This window comes from Acanthaster planci, linkage group LG04, assembly GCF_054643075.1.
Source record: "Acanthaster planci isolate LZ-2023a linkage group LG04, COTS_SCS, whole genome shotgun sequence".
In the NCBI taxonomy this organism is placed as follows: domain Eukaryota; kingdom Metazoa; phylum Echinodermata; class Asteroidea; order Valvatida; family Acanthasteridae; genus Acanthaster; species Acanthaster planci.
Genome location: NC_141780.1, coordinates 10,607,395 through 10,632,551, shown reverse-complemented (window position 1 = coordinate 10,632,551; position 25,157 = coordinate 10,607,395). Strand labels below are relative to the sequence as shown.

Here is a 25,157-nt window from a genome sequence, read left to right as displayed (position 1 = left end):
AGCTTTGTACGCGTTTATGGTATTAGACGGGATATTAGATCTAGTGTCAGCTCGAAATTCGATGAACCTGTAAACAGCTAAATTTATGTGATCGAGTATGTCCGCGGTAGGTTGTTGTATTTGATAGCAGATTTGTCGCCCTGTTAAATTTACCGGCGTTTTATCTCGAGTGCCGTATTTATACAGCGGGTTTATGCCGTAACAGGGTTCGATCGTCATAATCAACAAGCGTTTATCTTGGCCGTTGTGACGATAAAAGATAGGCGAGCTGTAATGTGGGCCTTCTTTAATCACAAGTTTTGAAATGATTAATTTACTCGGATCAAAAGGATCGTAGGTGACATTGAGATCGCAGTTACCGACAATTAGGCGCGTGTGGTCATCTGAAACGATACATACTTGGGTTGACATGGTTCTGATTTTTCCTGTTTTGTCTGAAATTTTTATCATTTTTATGCAGCCGCGTCTATTAATTAACTCGGGTGGGATTTCTACTTTAATTAAATTTCCAACGTCAACGTCGTATTCAATAATTAAACCAATTTCGTATAAATCAGAGTCCAGTTTAGTCATGGAATAGGACGGTGGTTCGTTTTTCTCGCGCGTGCCGCAGCTTTTTATGCTTGCCGTTAACGAGCACCACGTGATCCATTCCTTCCAACTCATACAATTTACGCAGCAGGTGCAAGCGGTGCAACCAAAACCCTCTATACAATTGCTGCACTCGTAACAGTCTTCGCAACTGTCCAAGGCACTTGAATTTTGACAGTCGTATAATTTAAACAATATACGCAATTTATACACCTGCCGCAATCGTCGCAAGTGGATCAGTTATATATCTGGTGCAGTCGTTACATTTGTGGCAATCGTGGCACTCTTTACAGCCGGTGCATTTGCATAAACGGTCAGAATTTAAACTGCGCAGGCAACCGTAAGAATCTACCAAGTCAATTGAATTTCTCGTGTCTTTGCAAAAATAAAAATTCACGTTTGTTTTGCGGTTTATCATGTTTTTTATATATTTGTCTCGTTTCTATGTATTTTTCATTTTTTAAGCGACGCATAAATCTTCGCAATTAAATATTTCAATCGGCTTGTAAACTTGTTTGCCAGTATTAGTCTTTCTCATTAAACAAATGCGGTGTCTTTGGTTTTGCACGTCTAGCTTTGCCTAATCGATTAAATTGCGTTGCGATTTGTAGCCATTGACGACTAATCACGTCGCGTGAACGGCAACTAATTTAGCGTATTCAAATTTGGTGACTAAAGTTAGGGCCATTTGATTTTAGAAAAATGTTGAATTTTTTTTTAGTATTTCCAGGAGCGCCCAGAGCAGAGCTATTTTTTCCTGCGGTGGAAATTCCCAGGGGAAAAGTCCCTTGTTTGGGGTGCCGCGCCAGTTGGAGGTCGCGTTGAGGTCGCGCCAGTTGGGTCACGAATTTTGGGAGAAGTCCCTTTCTGCGCGTGGACAAGTGAAATCCCTGCTGCTCTTTAATTCCCCCATCCCTACTACTTCAGGTACATTCACGTGCGTAATCATTCAGTCAACAGTTTTCCCACTTAGTTCAGAATGAATTCTTGACGATATCACATAACTGTTAGAAAACTCTTTGCTTTTTTCCTTTCCTGGATATTCAAAATACATTTCAAGACAGATGGATTTGCGTGGGGGATGCGTGGACACGTTGCCCCAAAATCGTCAAAACTTTGAAGGCGAGAGATTAACGTGTACATCTGGTACACGATGCAAAATATTTGAGGCCTCAGAAAAGCCATGCCATTTCAACAGACATGATAATGAAAGATCATTAATCTAACGATATTCATAAATAGAACATAAACAGGTCGTTAACCTAGGAATTTAGTTAAAATATGGGTTTGTAAAAAAAACTTGTCATTTATCGTTGATTTTTTGTTTGTATTACTTGTTTTTACAGATTCGGTAGAAGTAAACCAACCTTGGCTAGAAGAGGCAGCTGACTGAGGTACAAGCAAATTGTTTGCTACACCGTCCAGTGCAAGATCGCCACAGAAATGTCAATTTTCAAAAGAAATCACAGTAAATCCAATAATTTTGTGTGAATTCCAGAAGATTTATCACAAAAGGTATAAACTTACAAATGTCCCTAAAATACTGAAATACATTTTCACAAAATGTGTCCAGTGAAATTTCATACATAGGTAATCATAGGTTGTTTTGTTGAATAATACAGTTTGCCTGTGACCAATTGTGAGTTTACAAAATGATCAATGCCCATGAAATAAAAATGTTCCCTTGGAAACGGCCCTTAATCAAATATTGCACTTATGTTGCTCATTTTTATTCAGATTTGTGTCATCCCCTGCATGTCGGAAACATCACCCTTATCACTGTATTGTCTTGCCTGATAACTTTCATATCAGCTGTTATTCATCTCTTCAGGTCTCCCGGTGCTGTTTGTTGAGAACAAAAACACAAAAACTGCAAATGGCCCCATAAGAAGAGGTCCATTTGCGTTAGGTGCAGAGATCTCGGGGAGCGTCCCACAGGCTCATTTTATGCAATTTCTGTGTGTTGGGGCATTTTACTTTTAGGCAAGAGCAGTGATCAAGTGTGCTATTTCGATGTGCTGAGGACGGCACAGATCTGGTTGGGAAGAAATGGCAGTCCTGTTTAGGGAAAGGGTTAAATTACATGTATTTCTCAAGAAATTGGTAGTTAACAAAGTGCACAAGTACTATATGTTTGCTTTTCATGGTCTCTGATCTTCTAAACCCTCCTAATTTGTACGTGTGAAAAGAATTATAATGTAGTAATACACAGTGTGTAAGCTTTCTTCACTATAAATCTACCCATGAACAAGTGTGACTATTGTGTAAGAAGTCCGTGTACCAGTACATGAAATAATTGATGTACCACTTAAAAGTTCAAAAATCATGCTTAATTCTCAGCACTTTATTAAACTGTATTTCCCAGTATCGAAGTCCAAGAATCATTGTGGTTGATCTTTGGCTCCTGTTTAATTGCATTCCTCAAGTGTACATCCTTGGCTTCATATTAGACACCTAGAGTAAAAAGTGATTAATTTCTAGAATATACATGTACATATATGCATAGGGGCCTATCCCTTGAGCAGTGCTAGTGCATGCCTTTCATTTTTTTGTGCACACATTTTTATTTTTCACGCACAGATTTTGTTCCAGAGAAAGAACATTCTCACATGTACCCATAATATAGCTTTGTGGATACAACAAACATATTTTCATGAACCATGTTGAAGTGAAGACCATATGAAAGCATGCACTGTGCAGTTTATAAGAAAAACATTTTAGTGTTGTAGCTTGAAGAGTTGAACACGGGTCTGTACATTTGCATCGTGAACATAAATATTAATACTTTTTCCATGTTTTTACAATTAAAACAGAATGTTGTTGAGTAGACTGAATAAACACATACATTTCGGTGTCGACATTTAAATTGTATAAGTCCTCGTTCTCAGGGGGTTCTTATCAAAGTGAGCTACGTTTCTATCGAGATGAATGTAGTGAACACGTCTTTGTTTTAATATGAAGGTTGCTTTGTTCATTAAATGAAATTGTTAATATGAAGGTGCTGTGAAATTATTATTTAATGGAATTACATTATGATTGTTGAATCAGTCACAGTGAATCTGGTCCGAGACGGACCGACGGATTTATGAAGTCAGTGATAAGGCCGAATATGGGAGTTGGGACAATGTAGGGTGGAGGTTACGAACCAGTTTGTTAAATGTCGGACCGACAGATTTATGAAGTCGGTAAATGGGCGGAATATGGGAGTTGGGACAACGTAGGGTGGAGGTCGGAGCTTTTACGTCGGTACGACGCCTTCACAACGTCGGTCCAATGACGAAGGTAAAGGTTGGCCCTCCGTCGGCAGGAATAACGGAATTTGGTCGCTAGCTGTTCGTCGGGCCGTGGCCATAAAAGGTAAGTTGATACAACGTCGGTCCTTTAACCGTCCGACGGCATGTTACCCACGTTAGGGGGGGGTTGCAAATACGCACCCTGTCTACCGTCCGACGTCATGTGCTAGCTAAAAAAAATTCAGACGTCAGCCCGACGTCCCTTTGCTACCTGGGTCACCACGGCAGCACAGACAATCACTGCAATGAGCTAGCCGCGCCGAAGTAGTTGAATCTCGTTAATACGAGGGCCTTGGGACTTACTAAATTAGCTCGTTTTATCCGGACCTCACGTCTGACGCGAAAGCTGCCGTCCTGCTCGACGTATGTATCACCAATCGACCTTAGGTAAAGCGTACATGTGTAGGCCTACAAGTATGCATAACTTTTTGTTTAAAAGTACGTGCGTTTTGTTATATGAATTTGATTTTAAAAAGTTTATCAACGTGAGGTACAGTTTAATGAGTAAAGACTTGTAATAAAAATAATAATAAAATGTAAGAACAGAGGAAGCAGAATTTCCACCAGTCATGAAGATTCGGAGCGATGCCGAATCACAGAGTTCGGGTGGCCTGTTCTTGACACGGGTTTCTTGTTCTCGCGCTCGAACGGCGGAACACGACTCAAGAACACTTTTCCCGGAACAGGATCATGCACCACCTTTTCGTCAGGGTTTTACAGGAACACACGGGAAAACTCGTGAGATTTTGATTTTTGAACGGCTGCAAAAAATTCAAGATGGTCGTACAAAGACGGAGACAATGATAAATTTTACAAAATTAACAATAATCATTTTCCATAGCAAAGAAATGAATGTTCCTTTTTAAACAGAAATGAATTCAGCCCAGCTTTCCAAAGTTCACTCTGAAAGAACGTACATGGATGCCGCCATGGTGCATGCAACGACCACAATAACCGCACAAGTATAGCTGTGTAAAGATATGTGCATTAACATTTTAGTTGGTAACCAACACCAGAGATCCGCTTCCTGCACATAAAAATAGGAGGACACCAACTATTGGTGGTGAGGACAGCAGAGGGCGAATATCGCGTTTTACTTTAGTCTTTTAGAAAGGCGTGTGAGTTTGGTGAAAAATTGTTAGCGAGGGATGCTCCCTTTTCTTCAAAACTTGTGGATGTTATTTTCTCAAACATTTTGGGACTGAAAACCACGGTTTAGTCATGATTTTCTAAATTTGAGAATTTATACGAATACCAAAATCGGAAGGGGCGATATTTTCATGTTATGTTGTAGAGCGGGTGACTTTTTCTGACGGGGTGGGCATTTGGAGGGACCGGGTATTTGGTTTAATATGGAACACAATTTTGATTAGTTTCCCGCGGGACGTTAGTCTTAGAGAATGGGGGGGGATGGGGAATCAAATGAAAGATTTTTCTAGTTCACCGCTGTCCTAAATCGGTATTGTTTGTGTTAAGGCAGTTCGAGAGCGGCCTAAAAGAATTTCTATGTTAGGTACCGGACCCGCAAAAGCCCATTGTTCTTTCTTGTTCGGGAGACAAAGGGCTTGATTCGGGGGAGGTAAAACCACAGGGCTGTTCCGGGGTATACGCATAAATCACAGAAGCACCTTTCAAAATTGAATGGACTGGCTGATTGACAAGTTGCCTTCAAAAAAGCTTGCGCTAAATAGACAGATAACAATAGATTTGCAATCGGCCAGAACCCCTAAAATGCTCCTCTTAACCGAAATTTGTAACATCCAAGCTCGTTTTACACATTTTTTTCCCTCTTATGAATGTGCACAATTACCCGTGCTCATATTACCGAGAGTCGACTTGGAAAAAAAAGCTAAATTTAAGCATCCCCCATTAAAAAATCCCATTCCAGGTTCAAACCCAGCTTCAGCTAAATTTGTTGTTTGCATTAAAATTGTAAATTTCACCAGGTCAGTTTCCTTTTTTTTCCATATTACCCTCTATAATAGCACTTGCAGAAAATGTGTGGCGCTAAAATTGGTGTTCAGTTAACATCTTTGGTATCACTATACATGTACATGTATATGTGGGACAGCACTGCATTTGTCTGTTGTATAGTATTAAGAATGAAGTTTTCAGATTAAACCCACAGTTCTATGGTCACAACGGTAGCAGTTTGGGAATTTTTTTTCTGTTTGCTTTTAATTTGACTCAGATTCTCCATATAACTGCTTAGTAGAGGTGACAGACCAAACTGGGCAGTGGCCCCAATCTTGGAATCAGCTCAGTCTTACCAATGCAGAACAGGGTGTGCTGCCCCCAATTTTCCATTGCTTTTCGATTTTGCCCAGCCAGACGTGTATTTTAACACTGTGTACTCGGTGTATGCCCCCAAAGGCTTAAGGGTACTCGGGTGGGACTCGAACCCACGACCTCCTGCTTACTAGAGCAGAGGTCTTTACCACTTGACCACCAAGCTTGCCGTTGTCGGCTTGCCGGTTCGAATCAGATGTAGCAGCAGGTACCACAAACAACTGGATGAAAGCTTTTCAACTGAGCCTTTTAAGAACAAAGTCACCATTCCTGCTGCACCAAAATGACGTATTCTCTCTTGCAAAATATCATTGCTCTCATTGGCAACAACAAAGATAATGACACCAAAGCAGCTTACACTTGACTTGCCATGACTGTGTGGCACCTTATGGGCTGCTCCTTATTCATCAATATATTCTTCATGGGCTTGGACACTGCATAGCATCTTCCACCACCCAGCAATTTGACCAGGACCTCGCTATCATGTGCTCTAATGAAGGTGACATCGTCATTACACAGGCTACCCAATGTGGACATCTGGAAAATCTCATTGCAGAAAACATTGTTTTCAAAAAGAAACAGAGTCAGGGAAAAGAACTACTCATCACACAGTGATGATTTTAACACAATTAAGCTGCTAGTAGTGCTACACATGCAGAAGAGAGAAGTGTGGTTCACCGAAGCCAAAAGTGAAGAAGGGGTGGAAGAATTTGCAATTACCAAATGCAAATTTGCCACCCTTCCTCAGAGATTTAAAGAAGGGCCCAGAAAGGATTTTTATAACTAGTCTTGCTTTGGAGAGAAAGGTAGACATCTTAATTCGTGAGCACAGGGAAAACCTTGCATTCTACATCATGAAGATGGCAAAGGAGGTACATTTATATGTGATAAGGGAATAAAAGTGTACTTGGCCCATCTCAAACAGCATTTAAACCCGATTTTGGAGACACTATGCTGAAAAGTTATTCAGCTTTGGCTAGGGACATTATCAGCATTCATTCTCCACAGTCATTTTTCAGTGGTTGGCTCTCAACCACTAGGAAAGATTAAACTGTTTACGAATGGCATTTATAAACTAAATTATGTAGTCACTAAAATTATGCAAAATCTCTTGTGTTTTATTTAACCATTTGTATAAATCAATATACATGTAGCCATGTTTGATGTTTCTATGTATCTCCAGGGATGCCCTTCCACATCTTCATGCATGATTGTAATTACTCTGTCAAGAGATACTTGCTTTTCTTTCTAAATTCCTTTGTAAATTGGAAGATTATTTCTATAAATAAACAGAAAATTGACAACACTATGTGACTGCACAATCATGCTGATTAAACTGTCTTGCCTAACAAAGGTAAAGATATGATCATTATAATATACAGGTTACCGAAAGGGTGGGGAAGAACCTTGTAGTCTTTCCAAGGCAGCCCTTTTTGTCCTAACAGGTCTTTTCTGCCTATAGGAACACAATGGCAAATGAAGACTTTGCTTACCATTGATAAAATTCAGTTGACATTGCTTCAAGTTTGGTGAAACCAAGACTCCAAACCACTGCAGTGGGTTTATGGGTGGCTGTCCACTGTCCACATCCTTATCCTTTAATACTGGAGGATCTCGAACGTCTGAAAAGGAATCAAATTTAACAGAGAAACGCATCGTTGATTGTTAAATTCTCCTCTCAGCAACATCCTGATCATTGCAACCTCATTTTTCTGCGATCGTCTATGAAAAATGTCTGACATACAAAGGTTTGCTTCTGACAAAAAGACTGCTTTAATGAGTCCAATTTCAGTTTACAACATTGATTTTGTAAATGACACGTAATAACTGGTTTTGAAGCAGGATTTCACTAAAAAGGGTTCTTGGATCCTTTTGCTGTTTCACCTGACCCATGGCAATCGTCAAAAGAGGCCTATAGCTAGTGATGAATATGAAATTTGGGGAAAAGTTCCATATACAGCTGCCAGCAATTCTTCTTGGTGACTTAATAGCAATCAGAAAGCAAAAACATGTCCAGAAAAGGTCAATTTAGGAGGAAAATACCAAGTCATTTACTGAGAAAACACAATTTTTCAGACCTGTCTCATAGGGTTTGTGCACAAGGTGTCAAGTGGCATCCATAATGGATTTGGAATTTTTCCAAAGTTTGGCATTTGAGAAATGACATTTATGTACTGTTTCCAGTTGAGATTATACACCAGCTGGGGGTTTGAAAAATAGTGGATATAAATGAAAGATTCATAGGTTAATACTATAAAGTGTAAATTGCAAATACAGTTTGCCTTAAAGTGACCGGAAACCAAAATAGTGTGAGTTGAAAATGTTGAAGGTTCAACTGAATTTGAACAGGCTGTAATTGATAGTGGACCAAATTGATTGAAGGTTTTTTTATTGAAAGCTGGTGTAAAGGATTTTCAGTTTTGACTAATTCAAACAATATAGTTGTACCGGAGTTAAGAGACCTTGCAACTTGTCGAGAACTGTGCTGAGAAAAAAGTCTTTCTTCAAGAGGAATTATTTAATTAAAGTTTTTAAAGGAAACAAAAGTGTTGAGTGTTTTTTTTTCATTTATTTTATGATTGTGTATGGCATATTTCTTCAACTTGTACTTATCTGAGGGAGTCATCAAAAGTGACTTTGACACCGTCAATACCTGTAGTTTTACCCACATGAAGGGCGGAGAGCTGTTTTACAACATACTCATCAATTTCATCAAAGTTCAAATGTTCATTTAAACAAGATAAAATGTTGCATGCACTTTCAGTCTCATCAAAATTTTGTGCTAATTTATTTTCAATCTCAGTAAAATAGGTGTTGAAAGCATTAGCAATATCCTTTGGCTCCATAATGCAGGTGCTATTTACTTTAATATCCCTGACACATTCACGGTCTTTTGATGGAAATATACATTTAATTATCTTCCACAACTTTTTGCAATCACTTTTATGAAGCTGAATGATATTTGAGTAATATGCTTTCTTAGCATATTTGATCGCATTAGTTGTCTGGTTTCTTCTGGTATGGTACAATTCCCAATCCCTACATTTACCACTCTTCTGGGCAATTCTTCTACAGAAAGAATTTCCTGGTTAAACTGAAAAATCAAAATTGTAAATAGCTGCTTTTTAAAATAAAAGTAAATTTGTAAATAGGTTGCCATAAATAGAAAAGCTTGTATCGGGTGTTTTTATTTTGCATGACAGTGCAAATAACTGCTGAAGGCCATGTCTATGGGGTTGGGAGAAACCAGGGATCTGACAATGGCAACTATGGCAAAATCGTTGATTTCTCTGAACTCTGAACACAATCTTTCTCTGAACACTGCCAATGGTTGCTCCCAGATAGGTCAGTATATCCACACTGACTAAACTGCTTGAAATGTTCAAGCACCTGGTCAAGGAACCACCAATGATGATAACATGGATGTCCTCAACCATTTTGGAAGATGATGAAGGTCCTGACAGTGATGGTTTTTGGCCAGGACCTCCAATATGTACAAAGAAAAGACAATTTTGAAGTGAAATTTCACAGCATATCAAATGACAGTAATGCGAGGAAGGATCAATGTTGATATGATGGTGAAAAATCATATTTTACGGTTCCAACATTGCTACAACCATTAAATAGTGTATATTTTTCATGCCTACAAAAGTCTGAACCCAAATTGGTTTGCTACAGTCTTTTCATTTAGGTGAACTCAATGTGACTATATATGCCTTCTGATTTTTGGAAGTGAAAAACCAACCTAAATACAAATTTGGGGCATAGCAGGTGTGAAACTTGCAGAAGGTCGTAATGAGAGCCTAAATGGCCTAACTACACCCTGAAAACATTTATTAACAACTATCAAAAAAAATTCTGATGCACCAATTGATTTATTCTAGAACATTTTTATGATTTCTTGACAAAGCAACCATTTTCCTAAACTGATTATTTGATTAAATCTAACTGAAGATGATCAAACATGGCTTGTCATACTTGAATGACAAACCTACAGTGTGAATGTTAGAGCCAGACTTAGTGCATTCTGATGATACCACATGCCCTCCAAACTCTAACCTCCCAACACCCTACGACACCCCTCCCCCCAGCAAAAAGGAAAATCTCTACAGAGCTTGTGTTTGAATGTGGCATGTCTCCAATTATTTTGTATGCATTTGAACATTGAACATAATGAAAAACTGCAAAAAATATATTATTTTAAATTTTCATAATAAAGCATTAATGTCTAGACCCTCCCACTTCAATACTCCCTGAGCTATATTAAAGTTATATTAAATACTGCTTAGCCTAAGAAGTCTAATGGAGCCTGCATAGTTCCAACACCCATCACTACCCATAAACGTCCCTGAAAACCCCTACGGACAAAGGCCAAACCAAAAACATACTGTAATATAATTCGACCTGACAACTGCCCAGGTCGGTCTTGACCTGCATCTGACCCCTGCGGCTAGAGATGCAGATCTGTTTTGATGGAAGTCTACCACAAGGCCCCCCAGCACACTACCAAGAAAACATCCTCACATGCTCACACACCACCCACAAATAAGGGAATGGAGGGCAGCTGGATACAGGTTTGCATCTTCCCTTTTGTCCTCGTAATTTATTCACCTTTAGGTGTACATCAGTGCCTCACCTATGTAATTTTTTCAATAAGTTACATAATTTTCAGAGTGGAAGTGATTCAGATATCAATGGGTAATTACAACTCGCACAAGTATGAGGCTCCCCTACTGTGACAACCTGCTTAAGTGTTTGACTGGTTAGCTATTGAAGACTGGAAGAAATTTACGATAAATTTCACAGAGACCACACTCTGATTGCAGGCCAGAGTGCGAGGCCAATATATACCCTGGCGTTGTAGGCCTAGACACAACATACTACTAGCATGCACACAATGGCTAGGTACTTACTCGAGAAACATTGCCCAGCAACCAACACTCGAATGTGCACTAATTGGTTTTCTGTCTTATGCATTGCATTACATAGGTATCTTCCAAGTTTGGTCAGTCCCTCACCTAAAACTGCTACTTAAAATAAAAGCAATGAAGAATCTTTAAATAATGTATTAATGTCTACTGCACATTACAACCTGAAACTAAGAGCACCTTATTGATTACAAGTCTTAAAACAATAGTAAGTGACACTCCAAATTAATTTGTCAACGGTGTAAACACTTGTTACTTTACAACAAAGTTTTATGCTCAAAAGAATGTGAATGGACACATATTTGACTTTTCCACCACAGCTTACAACTGAAGTTTTTTGTTAGAATCAGTAAATGACAGGAAACCCAGTGAATATTTCAGAAATCTAAAAGTTTAGCTAGGAGCCGGACACCAAACACATGGCAAACCGGCTATACAGACACACAGGACATACAGGTAACAATTCACATAAAATAATGGACTACTGCATCCATTCAACATATTACGATTGTGGCCACACTAAGGATACCACACCGTCCTTACCAACCAAGCACCACAACATGCACATGTGGGGCCTTGACGACGATACAGGCCAGCTAAAAGTACCCCACCCAACCTCCACAAAGATTACATGTAACACACCTTGCTTCACATTAACAAGTTGGCCCAACGAAACCAAAGGGCATCAAAATCTAACTTACAGCTAATTGAAAAAATAAATAATCAAAATTCCAAAAGGTGGGAAACGAGGAGGTTATACGCTACATACACTGTAGCCTGACTGGAACTGAGGCGCACTATTGTTAGCTAAATACAATTTTACGCAATTACTTCTAGAAAAAATGTGATAAAAGTTGGCCTACTGAATTAAAATTATGCTCTGTGAAATTTGTTACTATCCTTTTTTCTGCTAGAAACTGCTAATGATGACAGTTAACCTTAACCTAGCCCGTAGCAACAATGAAAGGACCATAATAATGGCGGAGAGTTTAGGGAGGTGGTGGACCGAACAAATAGTTTCAAGACAAAGCTGTGACAAAGTGACTACTGTAACGAAACAGGGGTAGGCATGAATGCCAGTCTAAGTCATGAATTATTAAGCATTGCGTTGACCAATCAGCGTTGCGTAGAGCACAAGGTCTGGGCGCTTGCGGCGTGCTTAGAGCGCACACATCAGTTCGTGAGTTTCGCTGCTGGGTCGCAGAGTGACAGGATCGTGGAGGACGCTGTCTACCGTTCTGTGCTGTGACTGTGCGAGGTATAGCGTGGACGCTGCACCAGGGGTGCTGCGTGTAGTGACTATAACTGGTAGGTGTATTTGCGAACCGTATTGGGTCTAGATTGCTTTAGTGATAGAGCTGAGTGTCGTGAACCTAGGCTGGGAGCTAGTGGTCTTTGCTGTTGGATTGCTTGTCGTCTGTAAGCACTGATAGTGGGGTGACGGCTGGAAGGCAATCTTGTCATTGGGCTAGCTAGCATTGATGTTTACTTGATGTACTCAGATCGCTGTGAGGATAATTTCCCTTTTGTTACATCGACCCTGTTTTGCATGACACTCTGTGTTATTTGTGTGAGGGCTACCACTATTTAGTGAGGTAACCCTTGGGTTGTAGACTAGCTGTGTTTAAGTTAGTTGGGTGGTTAGTTAACCACATGAGGTATTGGGTACATAAACCTTGTGTGATTTATATACCTTATTGAGTTTTATTGCAATAAATCAAATACTTGATTATTGTTCTTGGAAATCCTGTGTCACTGTGAGGTTTATTTAGGTTTCCCTGAAGTTCATTACTGTATTACCGGATAAATCTAGTCTTTCCTAATTGGTGGTAAACTTCCACCCAACGAACTGCCCCTAGGCTTAGTCCATTCGTTAACTGATATCCCCCCTTGTGTCAGGGTAGCCGCTCATCCTTGCTCAAGGTTAATAAATATATTTGTGGGGTTGGGCCAGGTCAATTCCATCCCTGATCCGGCTGGTTACTGGGTCCACCACAAGAGGTGTCAGTTGCATTCGCCACACTACTCTCCCACGTGTTCCCGCTAATAAGAAAACCCTGGGCAACCCAATTGGCTGCCAGTTGCCTCCACTGACCAATCAATGCCTGTATCCTATGCCACTTCTGATTGGATAGCTCCATAAACCTTAGATCCCCCAAAACCATATAAATAGCTTGAATTGCTAGTGGCATCCGTCCAGAGCAATACACTCAGCTCACTGCACACAACCGTGCGCAAGCTGGGTAGAAGCATGCTCACCCGCATAACAGTGAAGCACGGTGACAATGTGTGCTGGTATTCAATATACTGATAGGGGCTCATACATTGCATGCACAATGCATCATTTCCCACAGCAAGATACCTGACAAGAGTGTTTGTACGTACCTTTAATGAACTGGGTGCCCACCCACAGAAGATCAAGCTTCCACTGAGTAGCATTGGATCATTGACTTGATAAAATGAATTAACATAACTCTATAACAAAGTGTTAGAGTTCTGAAGAGAGATCTCTATACACTCATGACATCTAAGGATTCCTCCATGTGTTGGGACAGGTAAGTTACACTGGCAGTGGAAGTGGGGAGAGAGGGTGCGGAGTGGAAGTTGCCCCTTCTTTTCCAACTGGGGGGGCATAGCCCATAATGGAGTGCAGCTTAACAAATCTGCCTATTAATGGCTGATGCCTGATGGTCTCACAATTGATTCCCAACTTTGAAAATCATTCCACCGCCACTGGTAAGTTGCTAACAGCGGTCTTGCCAATATCCCACAGCACTGACATGGGTGACATTGCTATCTCCGTGGCTCCCCAATGATGATTATTGATTAGATCTCCACAACCATGGCTATCTCCAGAAGGTTGGTGGCAGCCTCTCCACCCATCTTCGACAGCTGTGTCTTTGGTACTACCTGATATTACTCAAGTACTCCTATACCCTGCAGCTGCGTTTTGCCAATTTGGAAGGTTTTTTCTTCACCTCTCCACCTTTAGGTGGAGTTATTCCATCCCGAGGTGCTTTGCACACAGCACAAGGCACTAGCTCATGCATTCTCAGCTTCTTGGTATGTTGCTCTTCTGGATGAGCCTTACTTCCATGCCGCTTGTATGGACTTCCTTCCTGCTTCCACCTATCGGGGGAAGTTCTCCTTGTCACCTTCACGTCGCTGTTGATATGGCTTCCTGGAGTTCTAAGAGCCCACCGCCGTACATACTGTTCAGCTCTTATTAGTGGTCTGAACACCAACCTCTAGAGGGAGGCTAGGTGTTTGAGGTGAGGTAGGGACTTAAGCGTTCCCCTCCTTTTCAGGACCTGAACTCATTGCCTGCTGCTATGATCACTCTGAAGAGTCAACCACCATTTCTTTCCATCCATCCCCTGTGACAGGACCACACGTACGCCTACGCTGCTTGCGTCAGTGTCTAAAATACACTCAGCTGTAGGGTCTGGTAACTTTAAAGCCAGTGTCTCTAAAAGACTGATAAAGTCTTGGTGTAAAGCCTCATGGTCGCTAGCCCACTTAAACTCTCTACCATTTTTTGTGAGGCGAAGTATAGGATGAACCTTATCAGCAGATCCCATGATGAATTTGGGATAATAGGATGCTGGTCATTAGAAGCTCTGCACTACCCTCTTGTTGGCACTGGCCAGACCTGTACAGCCTTTACCTTCTTCGGGTACCTTGTAATTCCATCCCCGGACACTAAATGCCCCAAATATAGAACTCTCTGTGCGAACAAGTGACAATCCTTCGGTCTGCCTGCCTGCCAAAAATGCTGTGTTTTTAATGTAGTTAAGTCATTATTTAAATCTGTTAGCATTCTAGTCTCTGAATTGTTTTGTTCTTGTGTGATATTTGGTTCTTTTAACGCATTTTCAGTTGTATAAATATTTTCTTCTACTCATGCAATTTTAGATTCTACAAGTTTTAATTTCTTTGTTGTATCCATCAAGCTCCCGTTGTGTATACTTAAAGCCTGTAGTTTGTACCTCGGTGTCTTTAGTTTGTACCTTGGTGTCTGTAGTTTGTGACTCAAATTCTACGGTGCCAATTAATTCTCTTGCAATAGATTGCAATTCATTAGCAATATAAGCAAGGTCTTCTGTTGGAAGATTTTCAGGATTTATTTTTTCAACTTCTTTTTTTAATTCTATTATTTCTTTTTTGGTTTTAGTACTTCAATAGTCTTTAAATCTTAAAATGCGTCTTTACAAAATCTATGTTTGTTTTATCTTGAATAGGGCAAGAAATTTACTATTGTCGCTTTGATGAATCAAAAGAACTTTTACATCTTTAAACTTGACGTACAAACGACCTTTATCGTCGAGATTAAATATATTTGGATCTTTAACTGGCGACTCGTAACTGGTTTCCTTTTTAATATCATTATAAAAATCTTTTACTTTAGCTAAAACAAGTGATGTTCTAATGCTCTGCAGGTCTTGCCCCAGGCCTTCTACAAATGAATTTTCTTGTTCTTTTCTTCAAATGATGTTTCTTGTTCTGTTGTATCATCCAGTATTGATTCTTCTACTCCTTCTTGATTTGCTTCTCCTTTTTTATCCAACAGAGGAATTTCATCTTGTTTAAATTTGCCCGCCATTTACAATAAACCGATTTTTAAGCGCTGGGTAAACTTGCGGGTGTTACACCTTGCGCCACTAGCCAGCTCTCTGTGGCCAATGCGCCGCTAGCAATTGCAGTCAGTTTGGCTCCGTCTTCTATCGACAGTCGATCCAAATTGGGCGCTTTAATTTTCAATAGTTTTTACCGAGCATGGCGTATCCCATGGAAATTGCTGAAATTACTGCACCGTGATAAATCATATTTGCATTTCCACTTATGTCTATCACTTTTGAGTTACTCATTCTTATTATAATACCAGTTTTAAATTTATTCCATATCTGAAACTTCTTGTGCTGGTTTCAGTGCAGTTTGAACTTGTTTTGGTTTTGTTTTTATCGGTGCAGTTTTCTTTTTCAAAACAACGCGAAAGTAATTCTTCCGATTACTAAACCACCCAAGTTTCTGTTTTCGCTGATAGATTGATAAATTTTGTTTACTGATTTGGTGCTCGCTTCGCTTAGTCTTTTTATTACGTTCTGCCAGGCGTTTGCCCAGCTCGACTCGTTTGGGATTTTTAACTTTGGTCACCACCTTCACTGGGCTGTTGGCTGGCGGTGATGTTACTTGTTCCTCGTTTGTTTCCATCTTCTTTTATAATGGGCATATTTTTGTTAATGACCAAATGTTTAGTCATAATTAAGGTTGCTACCAATGGTTATAAGTAAACCCCATACTTGTAACAAAGCTCACTCAAGAAATGGCCCATAGTTTGTGATATAATTGGATTGTCGTTTAAATCTTGCATTAGGTTTTCTTCTAATTTTAAATCGACACAAATTCGATTAAATCCCACAAATTCTATCGGTGTAGCGATGCCTAAAAGACGTGTGTACAATCTCAAAATTGAGTTACCCAACGCTTTAACAATTTCTCTGCCAAGTTTTACTTCGTACAGACTAAACAATTTTTCTTGTTCTGCTGGTGCAAGTGCTTCAATGTCTTTGACAGAGTATTCTTTACCTAAATATTTTTTGCTTTTGCCAGAGGCTACTACTGAACAGAGTCTGTCTTTGACGTTGGGCTTGAGTTCGACTGATTCTGTTTTAACTCTTGAATCGGCGAGTATACTTCATTCATATGATTTTTTAAAATATAGCTTGGCACGGAGGTATTCACACGTGTAATACGTCAAGTTAATGGCAATAACTAACTCGGCAACTACTTGAATGAATTGCAGCATTGCCATTATTTAATAATGACAATTTTGTTTAACTAGTTGAGAATTTGTTAATTAACAAATTTAAAACAAACTGGCGGCTCTGTCAACAACACCAGTTTACTGTACTTCACGTCTCGCAAAATGCCTTTTTAACTGATTTCGTTCTTCATCTGATACAAAGTCATTTTCGTCTAAACACAGATCAAAGAAATTTCTATCTTCAGTGTAAAACATTGAGATCCCCCAAAAAATTGCGATCAAAAAATGTTTTGATACAAGTCGACCGCTTCGTTAAATTCGAGTTCTTCTCGATCTAAATCACACAAGTGAACATTATCGTCAGTATAAATCCATACCCGCTCTAAACAAGATTTTTCTTTTAAACAACGTTGGACAAATTATCCCGATCGCTTCAAAAGCGAATTTACATTCCCATTCTAAAAGATCCAAGATCCATTTGGTTTTTCCTGAGCCGTTGTGCCCACAATTAAGGCGCAGTGAGGTGATTTATACATATTCATTTTAATAAACCAAACTTTTAAAATTACCGTCTTCGACAGTCAATTGTGCATCTTTTACCAAAACACGTACATTGTCAAAGGCCCCGCAGTTTCTGCTTCACGCTCCATTTGAATCAAAATGTCACCGCCTCTACCAAGCGACCTACCCGACCCATGTGCCTAGTTGTCGTCTGCGCTTCTGAAATTGAGCCAAAGGCCATACTTGTCTTTCAAATAACCGGCCATGTCAACGCCAGTTAGATTCAGGTCTTTTACGACCGATCGGGCCGATTCTGAATCGGAATCGCCAAAGAACTTGGCAATTTTGGAAAAGTGTTGATATTCAAATAGTCCGTGCAAATACAATTGATTCGATTTACCTTGGACCATGACGATTGCTTTTGTAATGTGCGAATTATAAAATTGTTGGGGATTTTTAAGGGCCGGGTCTTTGAACAAAGCTAAAACGTCTTTCAAACTTTTCGTTCTTTGGCTTTTCCGTTATGGTATGGTCTGTGTTAATGTTCCACAATGTTTCTGATTTATGTATCGCTTGTTTCTTCCACAAATGAATCCGGTCAAATAAGTAATAAATGGAGCCTTTGTGTTTTTGCCTCAGGGTTTGGGCCAGATCTTTGTTGGTCACGACTTCGCATTCCAAAGTTAGATCTGAAATTGAATATTCCGCGGCCCTGTCTGTCGATTTAAATACTTTATCATGACCGTTAAAAGCCAACTGATAAGTAAACGGTTCTTTAAAGCCCGAGGGATAAAATGGTCTGTGATCCATCAACATGGAACGTCTAATAGAATGGCGTAGCTAGTTTTAAAAGTGTCGGTGATGGCTTTGTCTTTACCATCGTTGGCAGATTCGACTGCATCGGCTGCTCCCAACTGCAATGTGGCGACGTTTTCCCTTTCCAACCCAAAGTACGCCATGTTTTTAGTCTGCGTCGTGGGTAGCCAATTGTCTTTACAATTGTGAAATACGACCGCATCGTGGTAGCTTAGAAGGTGGCAGCATTTAATACCTCAACGTGGCAATGGTTGACTCATGGCCCATCCGTAAAGATTGTTTGCATCGAGATACAACAAATAACTTGCGGGCTCGTTTGGGTTAAAATCGGCGAGATATTTGTTATTAGCATTGGCATATCGTTTACCACCGACACTCAAGATGCCTCCTCGTTTGGCTTTTTAAAAAAATAAATCCTTCTAATCCTTCAAGTTTTATACCAGAATGTTTTATGCCAAGTTTTATGCCAGAACAACGTGTCCCAAAAAAGCCCCAACGACATATAATAATTTGCTGGAACGAGGCTATAATTGTCATAACACATATTTCTAAAATTTTGAAACACATCCAGTCAAAGCAAAGTGTTTTTTTTAATGTATAGGTCGTGGTAATCGCCCATGTTTTGACATCCAAACGCATTCCACAATCGTTGCGCATCGTGATATTCGGCATCAGTACGCGCGACCGTTTGAGCGAGCTATAAAATGTCTTTTTTCGTAAGCAAACTTTCGTTTTCAAGTTTTGCAATGTGCTCAAGGTTTTCTTTTGGACGTGCTTTGACGATATTGTCCAACGAAGCTGCCATAAAATGATATGTTCATGCCTTTATGATTCATGTGCAGTGGAAATGATAGCAAGTGCTGCACAAAATCTGTGTAGATGCATGAGCAAACAGGTCGACGTGCGGTAGCTGTGGTAGTTGGATCAAAATCAGCCTTCTCCTACTGCGTCACTTTACAAGTTAACTCAACGATGCCCTAGAATGCCCAGTACGCAGCTGACACCCAAGAATGCCTGGTATTGAATTTAAACAGAAGAACAACATTCTTAAATTTTGGAGATGCACGCAGTGACCAAAAACAGTTCATGTATTGCTAGAGAGCGCTATAAATATTTGCGCGCAAGCGATCAAGAAAGAAGCGCCGCCACGCACAGAACATGCACTACACAGCATACACATACAGAAAGGTGGAGTGTGACTAAGAACAGAAGAAAAATTAGCAGGAACCGGTGTCGGGTAAGAGTAAACAATACGGACACTCGATCTGGTTACACTCACCCCCTTGTTTTGAAGAAATTTCAGGGAGAGAAAGCCTGTAGAACAACATGCCAGTCATGATAACACAATGAAAACAACTTAAATTCAACTGTCGAATTGTATGAACAGGTGAACGATGGTGGGAAATGAGTGGATCAGCTGTGTTTGTTCAATAACAAATGTAAGTTCCCTTCCCCCTTCCTCTTTCCTTTCCTTGGCTTTTAACATTTTGAAAATAATGAAAATTCGGGGAAGAATTCCATATACGAAGTTCACTGTAATATCGCGTAATTACTACAAAAGTATCCTTACTTTGATCGCTGAATGAAGACGATTCCAATAGGCATTGAAGAGCTGAACATCATAGGACAGAAATGTGGAGTTTTGGGCACACTTTTGGAGCTACACATGGACCAGGTTTACATTGACAGGCGGCCATCTTTGCTTCTGAAGAACATGGCGAATGCGCATGACGTGTGCGAATGAACCGAATCATATCCAGAAAGAACCATTATTTAACAGGGGTTGGGCTGCCACAAGCATTGAGGTAATTTTATGCATGAATCCGCAACACGAGGAGTGCAGAGGGCCGTCATCTGTCTGGATGGATCTACACAGTTCACGAAATGCCACGCAATGTGCCCTACTGTACATGTACAATTTTTACTTGGGGGAAAATAGTGTGTGTTTTGCGACAATTTTTAAGTTGGAGGATTTGGTTAGAAGGAAAAAATGGGCCCAATTTCTTTTACAGACAGTTTGTAACTTGGACAATTTGTTTAGAAGGAAAAAATGGGCCCAATTTCTTTTACAAACAGTTTGTAAGTTGGACAATTTGTTTAGAAGGAAAAAATGGGCCCAATTTCTTTTAGAGAGTGCTTGTCAGTTGGAGGAGTTTTTTTCTATATTTATACAGAGGGAAGGGGAAAAGGGAGCTGAAACCTGTCTTTAGATTATTGTGTGGCTATCTGCGCTCTAAAATGTGAGGGGAGGCTTGTACAGGAGAAGAACATCCTTAAGGATTTGATTGAAGTGGTCTACTCCTGCATGTCGGCAGCGCCACATGTATCAGTCGGCCAGGTAGAACCCTAACTGGTCGCTTCCACTGGTGTGGACGGTCACCTCTCTCACCAATTGCACGTAAGACTCCAATTCTCGCTCATATTGCATGTATTGCTAATGGATGAAGCAAGACTCCACCTGAGTTCTTATACAGCATTGGACTGAAATTCCTTCTTTCGTACGGCCGACTGCATTTCTACTTGTTCTTTCTCTCTTGGTTTATATAATACGACGGAGATAACTTGCGTCATACAATTGTGCTCAGACATGTCTCTTACCTAGTTGATTTCCTTTGGCACAACCTACTCATATTAACAACGGATAGCCACATTTATCTATATTTAAATATTCTAATTTATACAAATATTCGTGAATAATTACATATTCAGTTTCATAAATATTGATTATTTTTTTTAATATTCATCTTGACCTCATCGTGACCTCTCCTTAATTCAACCGTAACTTTATATGGAACATATCGACTTTCTCCGGCAACAAGCGCTTGTGTGGCGTGGTCAGTTAGACTGCTGTATTTCTACACCTAACAGTTCTCTTCATTGCAGGTTTGATTCCCCTTTACGACACAATTTGGATTAAATGTATTAAATGTGTATACTAACTGTAATACTCCTTGTACTAATGACAGGAAAACTGTGGAGAAATAAAAGGACTGGATAGTGAAGGGAAAAGTTAAAGGTAGAGGATATAGTAGGGGAAAAAAAGAACGGCAAAAGGACTCACTTTTTTGCCGTTTTATTGCGTGGGGCCCCTTTTTTTTTAAACCTGTCCCCCTAAGTTACTGAACCCCCTTTCACATCTCTATCCCCCAAAAATAAATGTCGCCCCTTTTTAAATCTGTCCTGGAGCAAAAATTTCTCCTAAAAAGTGAACTTCGTATAAGGAATTCTTTCCAAATGTTTTGAATTTCCCTCTGCTCTGGCCTGATCTACTTGACCTGATCACCCCTAAAGAAACGTTTAGAAAAAAATCCCTTACCCACGGAACTGCTGTAACTTTTCACTAACTTTGCCTTTGACACTTGTGACAGCTGTCGATGCTCCAGCAGAAAGCTGCAGACTTTTTCATCTTCATCTTCACTGCACAAGTAATAATTAAAAAAAAACATCTGCATTGATAAAGCACTCATTTACATGCAGTTTTACACTAGATGCTATGAATGCTGAAATGGTTCTTGAATGCCCCTTGAAAAAGACACAGAGTTCTGCTGGTCACAAATGTTTATTGTATATGCCCGAACGCTGATTACATGTACATTCTCTGCTGGAAAATCTTAAACTGCAATTGTTACTGAAAATCTAAAGAATGCTTACTCTTAAACCACTCTTTTCAGAAAGCATCAGATATTAAGAATCTTTCACTGTACATGCTATAAAAATGACAATGATCAAAATAGACTTAAAAGACACAAAATCTGTGACTTTAAAACTTTATTCATGATGAGAAATGCTCTCAACAGTTCCTTACATCAATTTGGAAGTTCTCAGGGTTAATGTTCACACTGCATTTTTTTCATTTTCATGTACTGGGTATAATGGTGATTACAGATTTAATTTGGGTTGCAGCATTAGGTCTACAATAACCCTGTCAGTCTGTTTTATATCATCACTCAGTATTGCTCATTACTGATACTTTTGTTTTTCTTTTCAATTTATCCCAATTATTACTTTTTTAATGCAGGGAATAATGTGTGTTGGCCAGTCTTGAATGTTTAAGACCTGAAAAGGAAAATGAACATTGATAATACGCAAGGCAATGGTGAGCGACATTATCAGAGATCATTCTCCTGAGATAGTCTTAACCAAACATTTGAGACAGGCTGAGCATTAATTTATTCCCATTTATTAAATAGCTTTTGAGCTATACAATTTTACTTCATTTTGCTATATCCTTGGTACATTCCTATAAGGAGTAGTAGTAAATGATATGGAGACTGTAACATGCATGGCATGCGAGATTTCTTGTAAAACATGCGTCAACACATAAACAAACATACATATAACAAGAAAACGCATCTGCACTATTTCAAAATGCGCAGAAATATGTTAAAAATGATAGTTTTCACAACCTTATTTCACTCCCTTATTGGAGCAAAAGCTAAACAACAGCCGTCCGGTGCTGAAAGTTGTCTAAAAAAATTCCCAAGAATCGTGATGTCCTAGGACAATGTAGGACAGAATCCTTTATCTAGTGACTGTTTGCTATTACGCAACAACACGTCGACATGTATGTAATGCAGTAGCGTTTGAGTGTGCCATCATGTCAGACTCAAGCAATGCTAGCATTGATATTTTTTTCCGATCATGACAGCGATCAGTTGTCATGTTCATCTTATTCATTTGACAGAGAAAGTGACATGGAAGGACCTGATGAGGCACAAGAAATATTGCCTTATCAGTTCGAGACCAGAATATACTCAGTAAGAGATTTTGCAACAAGGCTGTTGGAAAGGCATGGTGGCAACCTAGAGGATCGACAACAAACACTGACTCATTTGGGATTTTTGCCCTGCCCGACATGTATTACAACACTGTATGCTCAGTGTTTGCCCCCAAAGGCTTGTGAGAAAACCCACAAGCATACTCGGGTGAGACTCGAACCCACAACCTCCTGCTTACTAGTGTAGACAGCTTAACCACTCAAACACCGAGCTTGCCGGTGTCGGCTGGCTGGTTCAAGTCAGATGTAGCAGCGGATACCGTGAACAACTATTTCCTAGGATGGAAGGACGGCAAGCTCAGTGGTCCCCAGTGCAAATTCATCCTTGGAAAAACACTGACTGGTAATGATTTTTCCTGCAGCATTATAAAAATTTGTCTTCTGAAAAGATGTAATTGTCCTACCATTGGCTATTTGATAGCTGTATTTGCTAACGCTTTGAATTACACGGTGAAAAGGATGATTGTTCGATGGCATGCGGCTCTACTCACACTTCCACATTCCCGTTGCCTCTTTTCAAAGTGGGGACTATTGTGAAGCTGGTGATTATGATGCAAATTCGGTCTTTTCATTTCTAGACTACACACAAAGGCCAATTATACAAGAGCCAGGGTCTGCCTTCTATCATCGTGTTCGCTCGAGCTTGGGCCGAGAATAATAGCTGAAAAGCGGGCTGAGGATCTCAATTTTAAGGTGGGTCTTGCCGCATACCGGTACGAAGGGGTTAAAATGAAAAATGCATGTATTATCGTCCACAACCGGCAAAAGCAGGTGACAGGAAACGGGTTGACATTGGGTTGGGATTTGTCTTTAGGGCCTACTGCCTACTGGGAAAGCTAGATTGCCTTCCTTGTCTTTTATCTGTTTTGTCAGTTTGGTTGTTTTTGTGTGTTCCAGTGATTTTTTTTTTTGGGGGGGGGAGTTTTTTGTCCATGGTTACAGGCTAGTCCACTTTGTCAAAGTTGGTGTTCTATTCCAACAATTTTTTTTACTGAGCACTGCAAATCGCTTGCTTGGACTGATTAACTTCCTTGCTATGCATTCTGGTGTGGAGTTCAAGTCTGTCCTATGACCTCACAATTTTGCCATGATTTGTCTGCTACCCTCATTGACTGATATCAAAATATTTTTGGAAAGAGCCCAGGTGGAGACTAAAAAAAGCACACAGAGAAAACACCAAGTTTTGCTTATTTAATGAAATAAAAGAGGGGTTAATCCAACTTATTGTTTATAATATAACATCAATTTAACCCTATACGGCCCATTCTCTTTAAGACTGACCATGTGATGGGTTCTCAATCACTTTGAATTGCTAAACTGTCTTGTGGTATTAAAGTAGTAAATAATGTGACGCGTCGGACGGCACATACCAGAGAGTCCCTGAGCGGCTAGGGACAAGTCCGTTGGGACCAAAGTATACCGTCCCCCAAGAAAGTTCAATGATCTCTAGTCTTTGTTGAGATGATGCCTAGTCTGATTGGCTGAAACTTAATGACGTAACCTACACAGACCTGACTTGAAATAACTTCGCCTGGACACCTGACTTATATACAACAATCAAAGTGGCTGGTTTATTCATCAACACTCCTTCAATCACAATCAACCAATACACCAGTAGAGGGTGCTCTAAATGGGAAGACTGTGTGACTAGACTTTGCCCGGAGCAATGAGCCCCATGATAACCCGTGTACATCTAGTGGCACCGGGACCTGAATAAGTCAATAGGGCTATCTCAGGGCTAATACACCACTCACAACTTGCGCTGCGAGATAGCAATCCACCCTTAATCGACCGTAAGCTTCCACAAGGAACTTTTACCGCACCACCAAATAGCCCCTTAATTAACCCACCAAGCCCCTTAATGACACACGCACCACTCGGGACTAGGACTAGCCACAATAACGACCCAACGTACGAGGGTCTTACCTGTACGCCTGCTCAGATGCTCTGCTCAAACAGTTCAGGGTTTTTAATAGCAGGATGGAACCCAATACAAGGTTCTGCTGTAATGTGCTCCCATTGCGCCTTATACACGCTCATGTGACCAAGCAGTGACTTTCGCTGCCCTATCACACTACGCACAAGGCACAGCCTATGCACTGTGCTCGCTTAACACACAGTTATGTGCGCCTAACATCTGCCTCTGTTACTGGGCAGAGCGCCATCTATAATTTCTGCTGTGCGCTATGCCTAGCACC

General features: G+C 40.1%; 2 protein-coding genes across 8 annotated transcripts in view; both read right to left on the bottom strand.

Annotated features, from left to right (window-relative positions):
• Positions 1-19,881, bottom strand: part of mrps33 (mitochondrial ribosomal protein S33) — a 200,722-nt gene extending 180,841 nt beyond the window's left edge. Inside the window, exon 1 of the mRNA XM_087135499.1 lies at positions 19,753-19,881. The gene's annotated coding sequence lies outside the window, so the exon portion shown is untranslated. The remainder of the gene's footprint in view (positions 1-19,752) is intronic.
• Positions 1-25,157, bottom strand: part of LOC110988582 (vacuolar ATPase assembly protein VMA22-like) — a 124,181-nt gene that overhangs the window by 30,534 nt on the left and 68,490 nt on the right. For all 7 annotated transcript variants that reach the window (XM_087135487.1, XM_087135483.1, XM_087135485.1 and 4 more), the window contains 2 exons: positions 21,499-21,599; positions 7,667-7,795 (listed from right to left, as the gene is read on the bottom strand). In XM_087135487.1, the coding sequence (XP_086991613.1) occupies positions 7,667-7,795; positions 21,499-21,599 (230 nt within the window). The remainder of the gene's footprint in view (positions 1-7,666; positions 7,796-21,498; positions 21,600-25,157) is intronic.